General features: G+C 41.9%; 1 protein-coding gene across 4 annotated transcripts in view; it reads right to left on the minus strand.

Annotated features, from left to right (window-relative positions):
• Positions 1-468: 468 nt before the first annotated feature.
• INF2 (inverted formin 2) overlaps positions 469-16,228 on the minus strand; it is an 80,076-nt gene continuing 64,316 nt past the window's right edge. Inside the window, exons 13-23 of one of the 4 annotated variants that reach the window (XM_051978269.1) lie at positions 14,949-15,049; positions 13,386-13,456; positions 13,182-13,289; positions 12,644-12,714; positions 11,675-11,795; positions 10,182-10,346; positions 8,310-8,412; positions 7,703-7,864; positions 3,519-4,106; positions 2,105-2,164; positions 469-1,191 (exon numbers count right to left, since the gene is read on the minus strand). In XM_051978269.1, coding sequence (XP_051834229.1) covers positions 2,106-2,164; positions 3,519-4,106; positions 7,703-7,864; positions 8,310-8,412; positions 10,182-10,346; positions 11,675-11,795; positions 12,644-12,714; positions 13,182-13,289; positions 13,386-13,456; positions 14,949-15,049 — 1,549 coding nt within the window. In that variant the 3' untranslated portion in view covers positions 469-1,191; position 2,105. Of the gene's footprint in view, positions 1,192-2,104; positions 2,165-3,518; positions 4,110-7,702; positions 7,865-8,309; positions 8,413-10,181; positions 10,347-11,674; positions 11,796-12,643; positions 12,715-13,181; positions 13,290-13,385; positions 13,457-14,948; positions 15,050-16,228 lie in introns of all 4 variants that reach the window. The other 3 variants (XM_051978267.1, XM_051978268.1, XM_051978270.1) reach the window with 3 other exon arrangements.

Consider the following 16,228-nt stretch of genomic DNA (forward strand, 5'->3'; position numbering starts at 1 on the left):
CCATCCACCCCTATGAACTAAGAAGCCAGTTCTTTTGAGTAAAAAAAAAAAATGAAGTTTGCTGGGTGCTGATGTGGAGAGATCAAAACCTTAGTTCTGAAGGATTAGATGGAACTCAACAAGAATGGAGTACAGAAGGCAGTGGAGGGAGCAGGGGGGGGGGGGAGATGGCACGCTTTGCCCTCTGATTCCATCTCCTTACCCCTTCAGCTTCCCCACCTCACCCCATTGTTTTTTAATCATACAATTAAAAAGAACAATGGCCATCAGACTTAGGTGGCACCCAGGTCAGTCAATGATCCAAGATGATGGAGAGAATCAACTCCCTATCAAAATCCACCTCTCAGTTAGCATAGTCTTCAACAAGTCAAATACTGTCTGAGCTCAATTTCTTCATCTTACAAATGGGAATAATACTTGCACTAAACTCTTCATAAGGTGTTGTGAAAAGTGCTCTGTAAACTGTAATGCACTATAAACAAGGGAGTTGTGTTATTTTTATTCCAAAGGAATGATTATTTACAAAGTGATACATGCCGGGGGGTAAAAGCTAGGATAGTAAACCAGGAAGAACAGAAACTGATAAATTTTTTAACTGCCCCATTGCTGATGCACTGGGAAATTCACTGGAAGCTCATCACCACCAAATATCAACAACGCTCTTCCCATCAATCCCCAAAGCCTTTGCCCCCAGGGGTACTTTAAGAAAAAAAAGAGCTATAGGGAAGGGATGGGGAAGGATGAGGCTTTGGTCTGGGGGTGTGGCTGGGCTTGCTAGTTTAACTGAGCAGTAGGTCTGAGACTGGGCCAAACAAGGTGGAGGCTAGAGCTTTCCTCTCTTGCTGCATTCCAAATGGGAAAGAAGTTGCCAGGAGTCATCCTGTGGATGCAAAACAAGTTCTGTCCACTGCCTTCTATCCCAAGCCTGGATGTCACTGTTCAGCAAGCTCAGCAGATGCCACTGCAGGGTCCCATTGACGTAAGGCACTGAGTTCTAGGGGCTCTAGTTCCCAGTCCAGAACTCCGAAGGAATAGGAGTATCTGTCCCTGAAATTCTCCCTGTGCTCTCCCACCCCTCTCCCTTTGTGGTAAAAGTGTCCTCAGTCCCAGGATGCCATTGCAGTAGAGTGCATGATGAATCAGCCTTTGTCCCCAACCTTCCTTATTTGGCTATAGTCTTGGGCCTGATACCTGTAGAGAAGAAGAAAGAAGAAAGAGTTTTGTTAAAAGGGACCGTTCTCTTTTTTCCATCCTCATCATGCTGCCAGCTTCCTAGAAGGGGCACAGCACAGACTGCAGTGGGGAAAGATCCCCTTGTTAGTGGGGAGGTTAGCCGAGGAGACGGGTACACGAGGACGCTGCAATTCTGACTCTGCTTTAGCCTGAACAAATGGCTTCACAATTTTCCAGCAAAAATCTGAGTGTAATTTCAGTCAGTCTTAGATCATTTTACTTCCTATTCTTAGAATGATAGGAAAAGAACTTAGCGATGCTTCCATATTTTACTGAGGAGAAGGAAACTTTCCCAATGGCACAGCTAGTATCAGAATTGAGATTCAAACCCAGATTTTTAGTAGACAGTGGAACAGACCCCTGGGATTGGATTTTAGAGGCTCTAGATTCAAATTTTAGCCTAGCTACTTACTGATTCTGTGACCCTAAGCAAATCATGACCCCTTAGGGCCTCAGTTTCCACTTAGTGAATCCATTCAATAAAGCTTAGCAGTGATAGGCCCGGACAGAAAGAACTGCCTTTTGGTAGACCTAGAATTGTATTTCAATCAGTGCAGGAGAGGAACAGTCAGCAGAAGAGAGACCAGTGGTTACCTTAACATGGAAATGTTGGCATTTTAAAATAACCAGCAATCTTTCCTCATCTAGGGAATGAGAGAAAGGAGAAGACGAGGAAGGAGGGAGACGAGAGGAAGTAGAGTCCAATGGGCTACCAAGAGCACACATTTGGCACCCATAGAGAAGCCTGACACCTTCGAGGGAGAAGCACCACATTAGCAGAGAGTCATCAACACAGGACTGGGGAGAGCACGTCCCACCATCGCCACCCAGGTTAGTCTACAAGAAGAAGCGTCCTTGTCCATTTACCTACCTCACTGGACCACACAATGCCATTTTGTTTTATCATCTCCAGAATCAGACTCAACCTCTGCTTTTGAATAAAAGACACATGAAATAGCTTGTCACACAGAGCCAAAAAAAAAGAAAAGAAAAGAAAAAACCCACAACAGAACAAAAAAAGGATATCCACAGTTCTGTCTGAGAAGATGAACTCCTTGGGGACAGGAAAAACGAGGGAGAAAAAGCAGAGCTCTCTATCAATGATGTCTAATTTAAAAAGGAATGGGGCCACTGATTCAGACATATCCTGGCCACATATTGAGTTAACTTTCATTTGTAATGTTGTTTGTTTTACTTTATTTTAATTTATTACTTATTGCCCAGTTACATTTTAATCTGGCTTTGGCCACATTGGAAGTGCTCTACACTATTCAATAATAATTCAATAATTAATAACTTCTGTTTGTAGAGCCTAATTCTTGGTCCAGTGGACGGCTCAAGTATTTTTCCATGCTAGGTCTGGAGAGCAATAAGTATAGAGATTGGTGAGTGAATGAGTATTGAATATATCCTGAGATTTGTAAAGGCACCTTACCTGTCACCTGAACCTTTTAACAATCCTATGGATGAAGCAGTGAATTAAGTGCACTGTCATTCCCATTTTACAGATGAGGAAACTGAGACTGAGATTTTTAGTGTCTTGTTCCAGGATAAGTAGAGCTAGCTAAGTGCTTGAGATGGGTTAGAACTCAAGGGGTTCCTGGCTCCAAGTCCATTTCTTCTATCCACTATGTGTGACTGCCACACTAAAAGAAGGTGTGTGTGTGTGTGTGTTGTGTGTGTGTGTGTGTGTGTGTGTGTGTGTATGTGTAACCCTTTCTCATCCATGGTGAAATACGAGAGAGTTTTAGCCATAAATCCCTGTCTGAAAGACAGCAGGAAAGTGAATGAAAGTTTAATTAGTATTAGACATGGCGTCTTTCACATATGAAAATGAAATGAAATGAAGTTGGCACATTTTAATAGCACATTAAGGCTTGAAAAACACTTTATAAGGTTATCTGTGTAATATATATTATACTGGGATGTAGATGTTATAATTAGTCCCATTTTGCAGCTGAGGAAACTGAGGCTGAGAAAGGTTAATGACTTGCCCAGGATCATGCTGCTAGTGTGTGAGGTAGGACAAGGATAGCTTAGTGCGACCTCACTGGGGGAGGAATCGTACTCTCTAAAGTCAGGCCTCCCTAGTGACCAAAGATGTGTATTTACAAGAGGGCTGGCCGAGGTCTGGGCTCAGTGTAGAATTGGGGGTTCTGAGAAATGAGTTCTAGCTGGTATCCCCAGAAACTCCAGGAAGAGCGGGTACCACCTGACCTTGCAAGAAACACCATCAGCTGCTCTGACTTAGCGTACAGGGCCTGGGAATGGACAAAGGAAGTTACCTTCGTGGCTCCTGGGATGCCGCTTCTTCCTGCGCTTCCCAGATCCTTTCTTGGTCCGCTCCTGGGATCGAGGGAGAGTCCCAGAACCTGAGGAATCTGTGATGGCCCCTTCAGAGAAAGACCTGTCCAGAGACGTGTCTAGCACGGAGTCTGGTGCTGTGTCCTCCTCCTCCTCTTCCTCCAGCTCGGGAGGAGTTGGCTCTGCGTCCTCTGACCTCTGACAGCCATCCTTGGGTCCCTGGGCCGTTCTGCCAGCCCGGTGGTCTGCGCTTTGATCCTCTGCCCCGACGGCATCAACCTCGCTGCCCACATCTGTGCCCCAAGGGGGAGGGCCACTGGAAAACTTGGGGGGATTCAGAGACGTGGAGTCATCAAGCCGCACCAGATGAGGGTCCTCAGAAAAGCTGGGCTCGGGGGTGGAAGCTCTGTTGCCCTCTGAGCTTGGGCGGCTATGGCCACTGACTCCTTTGGTGACCCTGACAGATCCAGGGCCACCTGGACTGTCCTGGTGCCAGGTCTCTTCTACGGTGGCAGCAGCAAGGTCAAAGCCTTGCCCCGGCTTGGGGCCGCTGCCCGCTTCCTTTATGGCTGCTGAGAATAAACACAGGATGTCAGCAAGGTATAACCACTCTGGAGGGGGCCGTGGTTTGCCTCTCACTTGGTTTTATTCTGGAGAGCCACATCCACCCCACCACATCAGATCATTACTTGTATATCGGCCTTCGCGCGTGTCATGGCTGTGTCCTGGACGTCTCGTCCCCTTGCCCCCTCCACCCCATAAGACCTAACCTGAACGCCGCTTTCTCCAGGAAACCCACTTTGACTCCCTCCCATCCTCACTAAACTCTCCCTTCAGGGAGCTCCTATTAGCCCTTAAGTCTGAGTCACACAGTCTTACAGTGACCTCATTTTATATGTGTCATGGTTCCCAACTAGGAGAACTTCCCCAGATCAGGAATTGTTTGTATTTAGACAGAAACAGGCAAGGGCACTCCGAGCATCTCATAAAAAAATAAGCCATTAGGAGCTATGTTAGTTCTTAACTCAGGAGTCTCCATGAAGCACACAATCACTAGCATCAGAATATCCTCTGCCTATAGAAGTCTATATAGAAATCAGGAGAGGATTATAAATGGACCTTCAAGATCATCCAGTTGATAAGTATGAATGCCAAAAGAGATTTGGAAGAAACAAAAAATAAAAAGGAAAATGACCTCTATGGGCAAAAAATTTCATAGCAGCTTTCTAGAGCAAAAATATTAGAATGTGAGGGGATGCTCATCAGTTGGGGAATGGCTCAATAAACTGTGGCATGTGTTTGTGATGGAATATTATTGTTCTCTGGGAAATGATGAGCAAGATGTTTTCAGGAAAAAAAAACGGGAAAGTGGACAAAATGAAATGTAAATAAAGTAATAGCAATGTTGATACATTGTTGGGGAATTGTGAATACATCCAGCCATTCTGGAAAGCGATTTGGAACTATGCTCAAAAAGTTATCAAACTGTGCATACCCTTTGATCCATCAGTGTTACTCATGGGTCTATATCCCAAAGAGATCTTAAAGGAGGGAAAGAGATCCACATGTGCAAAAATGTTTGTGGCAGCTCTTTTTGTAGTGGCCAGAAACTGGAAACTGCCCGTTAGTGACAGAAATAGGATCCAAATCAATTGGAGAATGGCTGAATAAATTGTGGTATATGGATGTTATGGAATATTATTGATCTGTAAGAAATGACCAGCAAGATGGTTTCAGAGAGGCCTGGAGAAACTTACATGAACTGATGCTGAGTGAAATGAGCAGGACCAGGAGATCATTATATACCTCAACAACAATATGAGGACCAATTCTGATGGACGTGGCCATCTCCAGCAACGAAATGAACCAAATCAGTTCCAATAGAGCAGTAATGAATTGAACCAGCTACACCTAACGAAAGAACTCTGGGAGATGACTATGAATCATTACATAGAATTCCCAATCCCTCTATTTTTGTCTGCCTGCATTTTTTATGTCCTTCACAGGCTAATAGTATAGTATTTCAAAGTCCGATTCTTTTTGTACAGCAAAATAACTGTTTGGACATGTATACATATATTGTATTTAACATATACTTTAACATATTTAACATGTATTGGTCAACCTGTCATCTGAGGGAAGGGGTGGGGGGGAAGGAGGGAAAAAATTGGAACAAAATGTTTTGCAACTGTCAATGCTGAAAAATTACCCATGCATGTATCCTTGTAAATAAAAAGCTATAATAAAAAATTAATAAATAAATTAAAAAAAAAGTAATAGCAATGTTCTGAGATGACCATCTGTAAATGACTTTGCTATTCTCAGTAGTATAATTATTCACAATTACTCTGAAGAATTTAAGATGAAAATCCTATCCATACCTAGAAAAGGAACTAATTTTGTCTCAATATAGATTGAAGCACTCACTCTATTACTTCATCTCTTTCTTTTTAACTTAATTTTTCTTGAGGATTTTTATTTTTATTAGAGTGAGAAATCTATGTTTTCTTTCACAACTTGACTTTTATGGAAATGTTTTGCTTAATTTTACATGTGGTTTCTTTATTGTGGATGGAGAACCAAGAAGAGAACCTAAAACTCAAAAACCTCAAACACAAATGTAGAAAAAATTGTTTTGATGTAACTGGTGGAAAATGTTAAATAAAACACGATCACCCAGTTGAATCCCTCCAGTTTACAGCTGAAAATATTAAGGTTCCAAAAGACTAGATAATTTGTCCCACATCAGACAAGCAAGTTAGTGGCAGAAACAGGATCCAAATCCTAAATCCATAATTCTTTCCACTATGCCACATGAACCAAAGCTAATTTTCAGAGAGTTTGCAGTTAGAAAAAATATGCATATATGTAAAATCATTCATACATACTTCTATTTATTTATTATAATTTATTAATTTATTTAATAAATAATATTTTAATAAATAAATAATTTATTTAATATAGAGTGTCTTCCTTCATAATTCTTTTGTAATTAATATGAGTAGGACATTAAAATAATGACAATGATATAACATTTATGCAGCTTTAGAGTTTACAAAATGCTTTACATGTTATTTCATTTGATCCTCATGAGGTAGATGTTATTATTATCTGTTTTTACAGCTAAGGAAACTAAGGCAGAGTTTAAGCAATTTGACCAGGATCACACAGTCTCTGAGGTAGGATTTTTACCCAGGTCATCCTAATTCCAAATCCAAAACTTTCTCCATTCTACTATCCGGCTGCCCATATTAGTGGACTAAAAATAACTGATAGATCCAGGGTCAGTTGTCAGGCAAGCCCCTGTTTCATGAAAAGCTAAGAATCCAAGGTTATGGTTACAGTGGCACATATACCAGTCTGGAGTGGTCTGTTGGAAATTAATTATGTCACCCAGGGGTAATTATGGACAAAATTTCAGCGACATCATGAGCAGGCTGCTGACACCTGTGAGCTTGGCAGATCTGTAGAGACAGAATGCAGGTGAGATCATCCTTCTGGTGCTGTAAAAGGGAAATGAGTTGGACCCCGCCAAGGACCTGGGTTTCAGATCAAAGGGGTTCCATTCCCTACTTGCTTTTCTGAGTGAACTGTCTGGTTCCTCAAAGACTCAGAAGCCTACAGGGATGAATCCCATCTGGCCATACTTAACAGAGAGCTGGGAAACTTGGGAATCCCCAAGCCTGATGGAGGCTCCCCATAATGCTTGTCCTCCTGGCTGTAAGTTGGGAAAAAGAGAATGTGCTAGGATTTGATTCACTGGAGTGTTGCCTTTGATGATATCCTTATCTCAGGTATGAATTTGAAATCACGGCTTGTTAAAACTGAATTGAGATATTTTCCTATCTCCTGGTGAAATTAGTTAAAATAATAGGGAATAAGAGATCTGGGGCAGGTATGACTTCTTTCTTGTTTACTCTCTCTCTATGCTCCCTTCCTCATAGTGAAAGGGCAACCCCAAAGAGAATATACTCTCTGAGCATATTCATATACTTAAAATACACTGTGTGACCCCTACTCTGTCTTATAAAAGTGCAGAAAAGGAGATGACCAAGGTTGGGTATAAGCAGGGAAGACTTCATGGAGGAGGTGAGATTTCAGCCCTGGAGGATGGGTAGGTATAGAAGAGGAGGGCCATCAAGAGAATAAGGGAGTCATATCTTACCAGCCTCTTTTTCCTTGCAGGTTTCAGTCGATACCCCTTTTAGGCCATTCTCTGAATCCCCTTTGCCCTTGGCAGTCTTCCTCAGCTGGAAACCTTTCCTGATATCAGCCAGGAGGGCATCAATGACACACACTTCCTCCTGTTTCACGGTTCCCTTCCGAACTACAGAAATAAGAGTCCCCCAGTCACTCTACAGATAGAAGCTGCACAGTCCTATGTTCTCTGGGACCAAAAGAGTAGAAGACACAGCTTCTGCTCTAGATCTGAAGGGGAGGAAGAAGCTATAACCTCTGCCCTTCAAGAACCCCCAAGGGGAGGAAGGAAATCTAAAAAGGATGTAAGGGTATTTAGAAAGAAAATAATTTCCAGAGGCTAAAGTTGTATAGGATTAAGAGGCTGGCTGCTGGAATCTCTGGCAGAATTAACCAGGGAGGGCCTTCTGTGGTAGGTTGGTGCAAGGAATGGCTTGGGAAACCTTGCATCTAGGTTTTGGGTTGGAAAAACTGGGCTTGGGATTGAAAAGTAGGTGGAGGAAAGGATTCCTCCCTATCCAGTAGCCTAAATTGCTCATTTAGGTACCCTCTGGCTTTAGTCTCCCAGTGCTTACTGATCTTTCCATCTTCCCCACGGGGCCTTTTGGCTTCTTCAGCCTCCAGCTGCTTCTTCCTTTTCTCTGCCTTCACAGCCTGCTCCTTCCAGTCTTTGTTCTCCTAATAAGAGAGAGACAGAGAGAGAGGGAGGGAGAGAGCACATGTTGTGAGTCTAGAACAGACTTCCTTACTCCCAGTCCTACTTTTTTCTCAATTATTTTATGTTTCTGTTCAGGTGTCTCTATGTCTGTGACTGAACACATATGTGTGAATGCTCCTCTGGGATGAGGAACTCCCTGAGGGCAGGAATCATCTATTCATGGTTCTCCTGTGTCAGTGTGACACAGTTAAGTGCCTAATAATTACTGAGATGGAAAAGGATTTCATTTACAGATTTATCTGTCAGATGGCGATCTCTCCAAACACAGGGCAGAGACCTGTTTAATCCTTCTGTCTGTCTGTCCAAGATGGGCAAGGAACTTGTTTTCATAATTGTCTGACTGACTCAGGCAAGGGAGTGGGGCTGAGAATTGGGGAGTCCCCCCAGTATGAGATAAGCAGGCACTATGTCTGAATAGCTCTTTCCAATGTGCCCAGACTGACATCTCAGATTATAGCTAAAATGTCCTGATGATGAGTACCCTAACTTCCTGGGTGCAGAAAAGTAGCTGGGTGATACTACTCAAGGCAATCAAGGGAAAAAGTTAGATGCAAATTGTCAGACTAAGTAAAGAATTCACTGAAACCTCACAGGTATTCACTTTTATTATCACAAGTACCCCAGGAATCTAGGGTTCCCTAGATGACAGCTTTGGATTGTAATGGGAAAGATTTTCTTGGTGTAGGAAATTCCAAGTATGGAGTCTCCCTCTACTGACGAAGACGGGGAATTCATCTGTAAGTCAGCCTTGGAAGGTTATCCGAGCCTTAGAGGGTTGTCCATAGACACTGAGAGGTTAAGGAAGATTTGCCCACAGATAGAATTTGTTGGAGGCAACACTTAAATCTATTATCTTTTAGACTCTGGGGCCAGCCCTCTATCTGTTATGTCACAGGGCCATTCAAAAATTAGATTCCATTTCTATAATAAATGAACAGCTATTCACATTCCATGGTGCTTTATGGTTAAGAAATTTTTTCCTTCACAATCTCATGAGGCAGGCTGTATAACATTACTCCCATTTTGCAGAAAAGCCTTTGAGAGGGGAAATGATTTTCCCAAGCTAACGTGACTAGTGAGTGAGTATCAACCAGGATTCCAACCAAAATCCTTGTACACAATGCAAGCTTCTGGACTAATTCTGCCACTAGCTCCCTGCGAAACTAAGCTGTCCCTTTGTGTGTCTCAGTATCTTCAGCTGTAAACATGGGATTCAGAATTTCTTCTTTCACAACAGGGAAGCTGTGAAGCTGAAATGGTAAAAGAGATATGAAAGAGCTTGAGGAAGTTACAAGTAGCCTGTAGGTGCCAGGGATCTTTACTATGGTGTGTCTCACTTGTTTCTGTATCCTCAGCACTTAGCACAGTGTTACTGTTGTTCAGTCACATAAGACCCTTTTGACTCCATTTGGAGTTTTCTTAGTGATTTGCTATTTCCTTCTCCATTCATTTTACAGATGAGAAAACTGAAGCAAGCAGGGTTAAGTAACATGCCCAGGGTCATATAACTAGTGTCGAGGCCACATTTGAACTCAGGAAGATAAATGCATACAGTCATTGCTTAATCGATGCTTGGTTTATCTAAACTAATTTTATTGGAAGTGGAGGGTTTCAAATGTGTCCAATAAATGTTCTTTGTACCCAGTAAGTACCAAGTGGATATCTGTGCAATCTGAATTTGTATTTGTAGCACTGAATGAAAGTGTTCCCTTGTTCACAGGCCACTTACCTTCAAGGCTCGGATGAAAAGTTCTCGAAATGTCTTCATGGTGCTGAAGGTGTCCTCCAGGGAGAGCTTGTGGGCATCCTCACAGAGATAATCAGCCAGCTCCACTTTCTTCCTCTCAATGACCTTAAACTCCTCCTCTAACTCCCTGGAGGCTGAGATGCTATCCTGGGGAGAATCATCCATTCAGTCTAGCTGTATGTGAGCGCTGCTCAGACATCCCATGCATGAATCACAGAACCTCTGGTGGATCTGCTATTTTCAGTACTAGGGAAAGTTTTTTCCCACATTGGCCCCAAATTAATCTTTCTGCAATTTATGAACCCATACATGTACTGGAGGTGGCTTGACCCAGCTTGAGAGAGGGGATAATTAAATTTCCACTGTGAACATCTGATAAGTGCTACAAATTAGAAATTGATTTATTATTTTATTAATTGTCTACAGATTTAATAAGGTGACAAACAAAATGCTAATAATAAAGAATAAACTTAAAAGTATGTTTTCTATGAATTTTTTCCCCTTTGGAGAGTCAGTTGTTAAACATTTACAAATATATCACTAGGTAGAAAATTCAGGTTGGAGAAGGTCTTAGAAGGCATCTGGTATTCTCTCTCCCCAACACAAGAATCTTTTTGACGGTATCCCCAACAATTCAGCTTGAATACTTCCCATGATGAGAAGCCTGCAGATTCCCAAAACTGCCTAGTCTGTTTTTGTATAGCTCTGAATGTAAAGAAAATTCTGCCTAACAGGTCTTTCTGCAATTTCTCTCTCGTGCCTGGTTCTTTCTTCTGGGATCAAGCATAGAAAGGATCCAGATGTAGTCAACGATGCTTATTTATTTACTCAAGAAGCCGCTTCTAAGAACAAATAGTTTAAAAAAGTCCTCTCCTAGGATAGCAGCTGATGTGAAAACCTATTCCCTACTTGGTAAACACAGATTAAAAGCCACCATCAAAGGCCAGAGAAGTGGGGCTGAGAAGAGAGCTCACTGGCCTTCTATCCACTGGCGGAACAACTCCCTAAGGGTCTGGTTCTTCTCCACTTTCAATCTGCTCAGTCTCACTTTGGGGACCTTGGTTCTGCTGCGGACAGGCCCAGGTCTGCTTCCTTTGTCTCCCACACACTGTGAGTTCCCTTAAGCAGGGCCCAGGCCTGTCTCTCCCAGGTCCAGTCCCCACAGTGGGGCTGAGCACTGGCCTGGGTACACAGGAGAACGGAAGCATTGGTTGGGGGGAGTTCAGGAAAAACCTGCTGAATAACCTGAGTGTCTTCGCACTCAGAACCCCTTTTCTTTTTGCGTCACTCAGTTTCTCTCTCTTTATGTTTCTGTTTTTCCACATTCCTCCTCAGTTTCCATCCACCTCTGGTCTTCTCCAGAAGCTGCTTCCCCAGTACAATACACACTGGCTTCTGCCTCAATCTGACTGTGACCCATGAGTTTACACCCATCTCCCCCATTCAACCTGGAGCTTCAGCTGGTGGTCACTTGCCTGGAGGGGCTTTTCATACTGCTCCTGAACTTCAGGAATTCCTGAAGATACCTTCCGTTCCATCTCCAGCAATTGCTTCAGGTTGGTACTGGCTTCCGAGTGGATGATGTCAATATTGATCCTGAGAGTTAGTGAAGAGGGTGGGGTGGAAGAAGGACCTCACTGTGAGATCAGAGATCACCTGGTATCAACACTAGAAATGCCTATTTCCTCTCTCCTGATGTCCCTACTCCCTCTCCTCCTCTCATATTACAAATGAAGAAACTGAAGGCCAGAGAGAGCTGTGATAAGAATCACAAAATGTAATAGCTAAAGATCATTAATTATTATATTATATATATTATTATCATATACTGCAATTTCCCCCTCATTGTCAATGGTACATGTAATGTAATAATAATAAATAAAAATAATAATATAATGCGTGCATGAAAGTAGAAAGTGACATCCTTAGACAAAATGTCAGATGATCTTAGGAAATTTAGTTTAACCCACTCATTTTAAAGAGGAGAAAACTGAGGACTACAAAAGAAGAGGCTTGTTCAATCAAAGCCACATAGTTGGTCATTAGCAGCACCAAGATTAGAATCCAGGTCTTCTGTCGAGGGGTAGGGGTGGGGAAAAGGGAGGGAAAAAAATTTGGAACACAAGGTTTTGCAAGGGTGAATGTTGAAAATTATCTATCCATATGTTTTGAAGATAAGAAGCCTTAATAAATTTTAAAAAAGACTCTAAGTCTTCCAACTCTCATTAGCAGGATCTTTCTAAAGCTGCATGCTCTCTCATTTGTGAAGATTCTAATTCCATTAAAGCCACTTCCCAAGGTCTAAAGAGAAATCATTTGTTTATGACTCAAATGTAGGATCAATAGATGAGTTAAAAATGCATCTCTTCTCCCTGATACTCAGATACCCATGTTCTCTTCCTCTCAGATACTGAGCCACAGCAATGACCTGGAAAGTTTCTTACCCTGCTGCCTGGGAGATGTGCTCTAGGTCACTGGGGAGCTGAAGGAGATCAGGGTAATTTTTCTCCACTTCCTGGAAAAGAACAGGAACATTTCAGCTTTCAATGAAGGTGAGGACGGTATGTTCTCTATAGCAAAAATCGTCCCCAGCATCCAATACAGTGCTCTACCTATAATAAACATCTAACATCCCTCTCCTTTCTTCTCTCTCTTTCCTTCCTTCCTTTCTTCCTTCCTCCCCCCGCCCTCTCTCTCTCTGTCTCTCTCCCTCCTTCCCTCCCTCTCTCTCCCTCTTTCCCTCCTTCTCTCTCTCTCTCTCTCTCTCTGTCTCTCTCTCTCTCTCTCTCCCTATTTCCCTCCTTCCCTCCCTCCCTCTCTCTCTCTCTCTCCTTCTCCCTCTTCCCCTCTCTCTCTCCTCCCCTTTTTCCCTCCCTCTCTCTCTCCCTCTCCTGCCCTCCCCCCCTCAATGGGTAGCAGTTGTGAATGTGGAGAAGGAGGTTCCCACTAGAGCCAAGGAATGGTTGGCACAGGCCTCACTACCTCCAGGATGTGATGCAGTAGGGTCACACGGCTCTGGTTGGCCTTAGTTTCTGTGAGTTTGAGTAGGGTACTAATCTTAAAACCATCAGCATCTCCTGTATGACTCCCCTGGAAGAGAGCAGGAAAACCATTACTAAGACTCCCAGAGGCAGGGAGGAGAGGGGACAATCCCTGTAGGCTGTAGTGAGCTAGCAGGCAACTTACATAGTTGAGGAAATTTCCAATTTTGAGAATCAGCTGGCAGAAAACTGGCAAACGCTGACTGGTGAGGAGACCTACAAAGCAAGGAATGTTTTTAATAATTCAGTTCTGTGAACAAATCTGGTTTCCAGGTACCCACAAAAGTCATTAAGGGTCTGCTCAGGATCTCTGCCAGCATAAGCTGGGGGAGGACATAGTTGACCTCATGGGTCAGAGACATTCCCTAAATAACCAATATCTTTTAATAGCTTCTTACTGCTCTGTTATTAAGAGTCTATTGAAACCCTTCTAGAATTGGCTGATATTCCTATTGTGATAGAATCATAGCACATAGAGATGGGAGGGATTTTAAGATCAGTTTAGTTTATAGATGTCAGAAACTCAAAGTTAGAGAGACTGAATGAAAGCACATAGGTGGCTCAGTGTATCCCAATTGCTGGGCCTGAAGTCAGGAAGACCTGAATTCAAAAGCAGCCTCAGACTCTGACCAAACCACTTAACCTATATTTGCCTCCATCCACTGGAGATTTTGCCTCAGTTCCCCTTCTGTAAAATGGGCATACATTAGAAGAAGTAATGGCAAATCATTCCAGCATCTTTACCCAGAAAACCCCATGGAAAAAAGTCCATGGGGATCACAAAGAGTTGTAAATGACTTCCTTCCTTCCAATCATCCCTCCCTCCTTCCTGCTTTCTTTCTTCCTTTCTCTCTTTTCTTCCTTTCTTTTTTTCTTCCTCTCTACCTCCTTACCTTCCTTTCCCTCTACCTTTCTTATTCCCTCCTTCCCTGCCTCCCTCCCTTCTTCCTTTCTTTTGGAAGAATAGAACAGAAGTCTTGTGAATCCAAAACCAGTGCTTTTTCACTAAAGTATCAAAAGAAAAAAAAAGAGAAAGAATAGACAGCCCAAACCCTATCATTGGGGGTTAACATGCTAGCTAGTTCATGTTTCCTCCTGGAGTGGGCCTTTATGTGAAATAGAATGTTATGTTCTCTCATTTGCCCTCAAAGTATTTATTTTAAATCTTGACATTTCCTATGTAATGTTGGGCAAATATCTTAATCTCTCTGGGGCTTAGTTCCCTCAGTTATAAAATGAGGTGGGGTTGAAATAGAAGACCTTTGAGGTTCTTTTCAATTTTAAATCTATGGTATTATGGGAAAAGGAAAATGGAAAAGAGATTTCTGAGTTTTAGTAATCATATATATTATACTACATATATACACACATATATAATATGATATACAACCATACATTACATAATAATCATAAACAGTAATTACATCATATTGTACTACACATATTATACGATTTAGTTTTAGTAATCATATATATTATACTACATATATACACACATATATAATATGATATACAACCATACATTACATAATAATCATAAACAGTAATTACATCATATTGTACTACACATATTATACGATTTCTTGATCTTTTTTCTTATAGATTTTACTTCTGTTCTCTATTTCTATTTTTCAGACTGAAGAAGTAATAGCTTTTGAGCTTGTAGCCATATAGTCCCACCCCCTGAGGCCCCTGTGATGCTACTTACTCTCACAGGCCTTACGGATGACCTCAGCTTTGGGTCGGATCATGTCCAGCATGATGACTGTCTCTTCATAGAGAAGCATGCACTCAATTCGCAGCTGGTAGCTAAAATGAGGAATTAGTGGGGAAACAGGTCACAGGTCCATATAGGAAATAGGTATTTGGTTCCCCATAATGGGCTCAGATCCATTGGGAGTCACAGAATCTCAGAGCTAGAAAAGATGATCTTAGAAATCATATAGTCTAATCTACCCTTGAACAAGAACCCCCACAATTTCTTTGTGATCATTTAGCCTTTTCTTGAAAGATCTTTAGTGATGAAGAATTCACCATTTCCAAGAGAGATCATTTCACTCTAGCATAGTTCTGATTGTTAAAAAGGTTTTGTTTTTTTTTAAACATTAAACCAAATTCATACTTTCTGCAACACTTTCCCTCCCTTCTCTCCTTTCTATTGCTTTGGATTTTTCCTCTGGGGCCAAGAAAAACAAATCTAACTCCTTTTCCAAATGACAGACTTTTGAATATTTTAAGATAGTGAGATTATCACTCCGGAAGTCGTTTCTTTTCTTGTCTCCCTTGGGGTATACTCATCACCTACCTAGTTTGTGTTCTGACAGTCACTTATGTGTCAAGTAGATTTCCAGCCTTTTTGTATATATTTTGTACTTCTTTGATAGGAGGAAGATATAAGTCAACTTAAGTATTTTGACGTACTAATCTTAGTTTCCCACAGCTTTCCCACAGCTCTCCCAGTATCATAGAAGACATTCAGATTGGCTAAAAGTAAGGCTGGGATTAGGAGAATGAACCAATATACACAGTCCAGACAATATATTACAGGTGGATGAATTTCATATTTAGCTGGGGATGAGACCATTTTAGTCTGGGACTATGAAGGGAACAGACATCTAGATAGTTCCAGGCCAAGGAAGAATCAAGGCTAGTCTAGAAAACTTTATTTAAGGATTACGCTAGAAATGATAATACCATTTAATCTCAAACTAGGGAATTTTATTGGATATCCACATCTAATGACTTTCCCCTCATGTATTATTTCTGAATCTGTGTATTATTTTGTCCTTTGTGAATAAGCTCTAGAAAATTTACTTGTGATGTCTAGAATATGTGAGAAAGGAGAAAAAGGGAGAAGCAGAGGGTAGAAAGAGCCATCCAAAGGTAGTAGCAACAATATATGAAAAGGGAAGGTAATCAGAATTTGGATGCCACTAATTTCAGAGTCCACAGGATCAAGCTGGCTCAAGGTCTTGGAGTCAAGAATCT

This window comes from Antechinus flavipes, chromosome 2, assembly GCF_016432865.1.
Source record: "Antechinus flavipes isolate AdamAnt ecotype Samford, QLD, Australia chromosome 2, AdamAnt_v2, whole genome shotgun sequence".
NCBI lineage: Eukaryota > Metazoa > Chordata > Mammalia > Dasyuromorphia > Dasyuridae > Antechinus > Antechinus flavipes.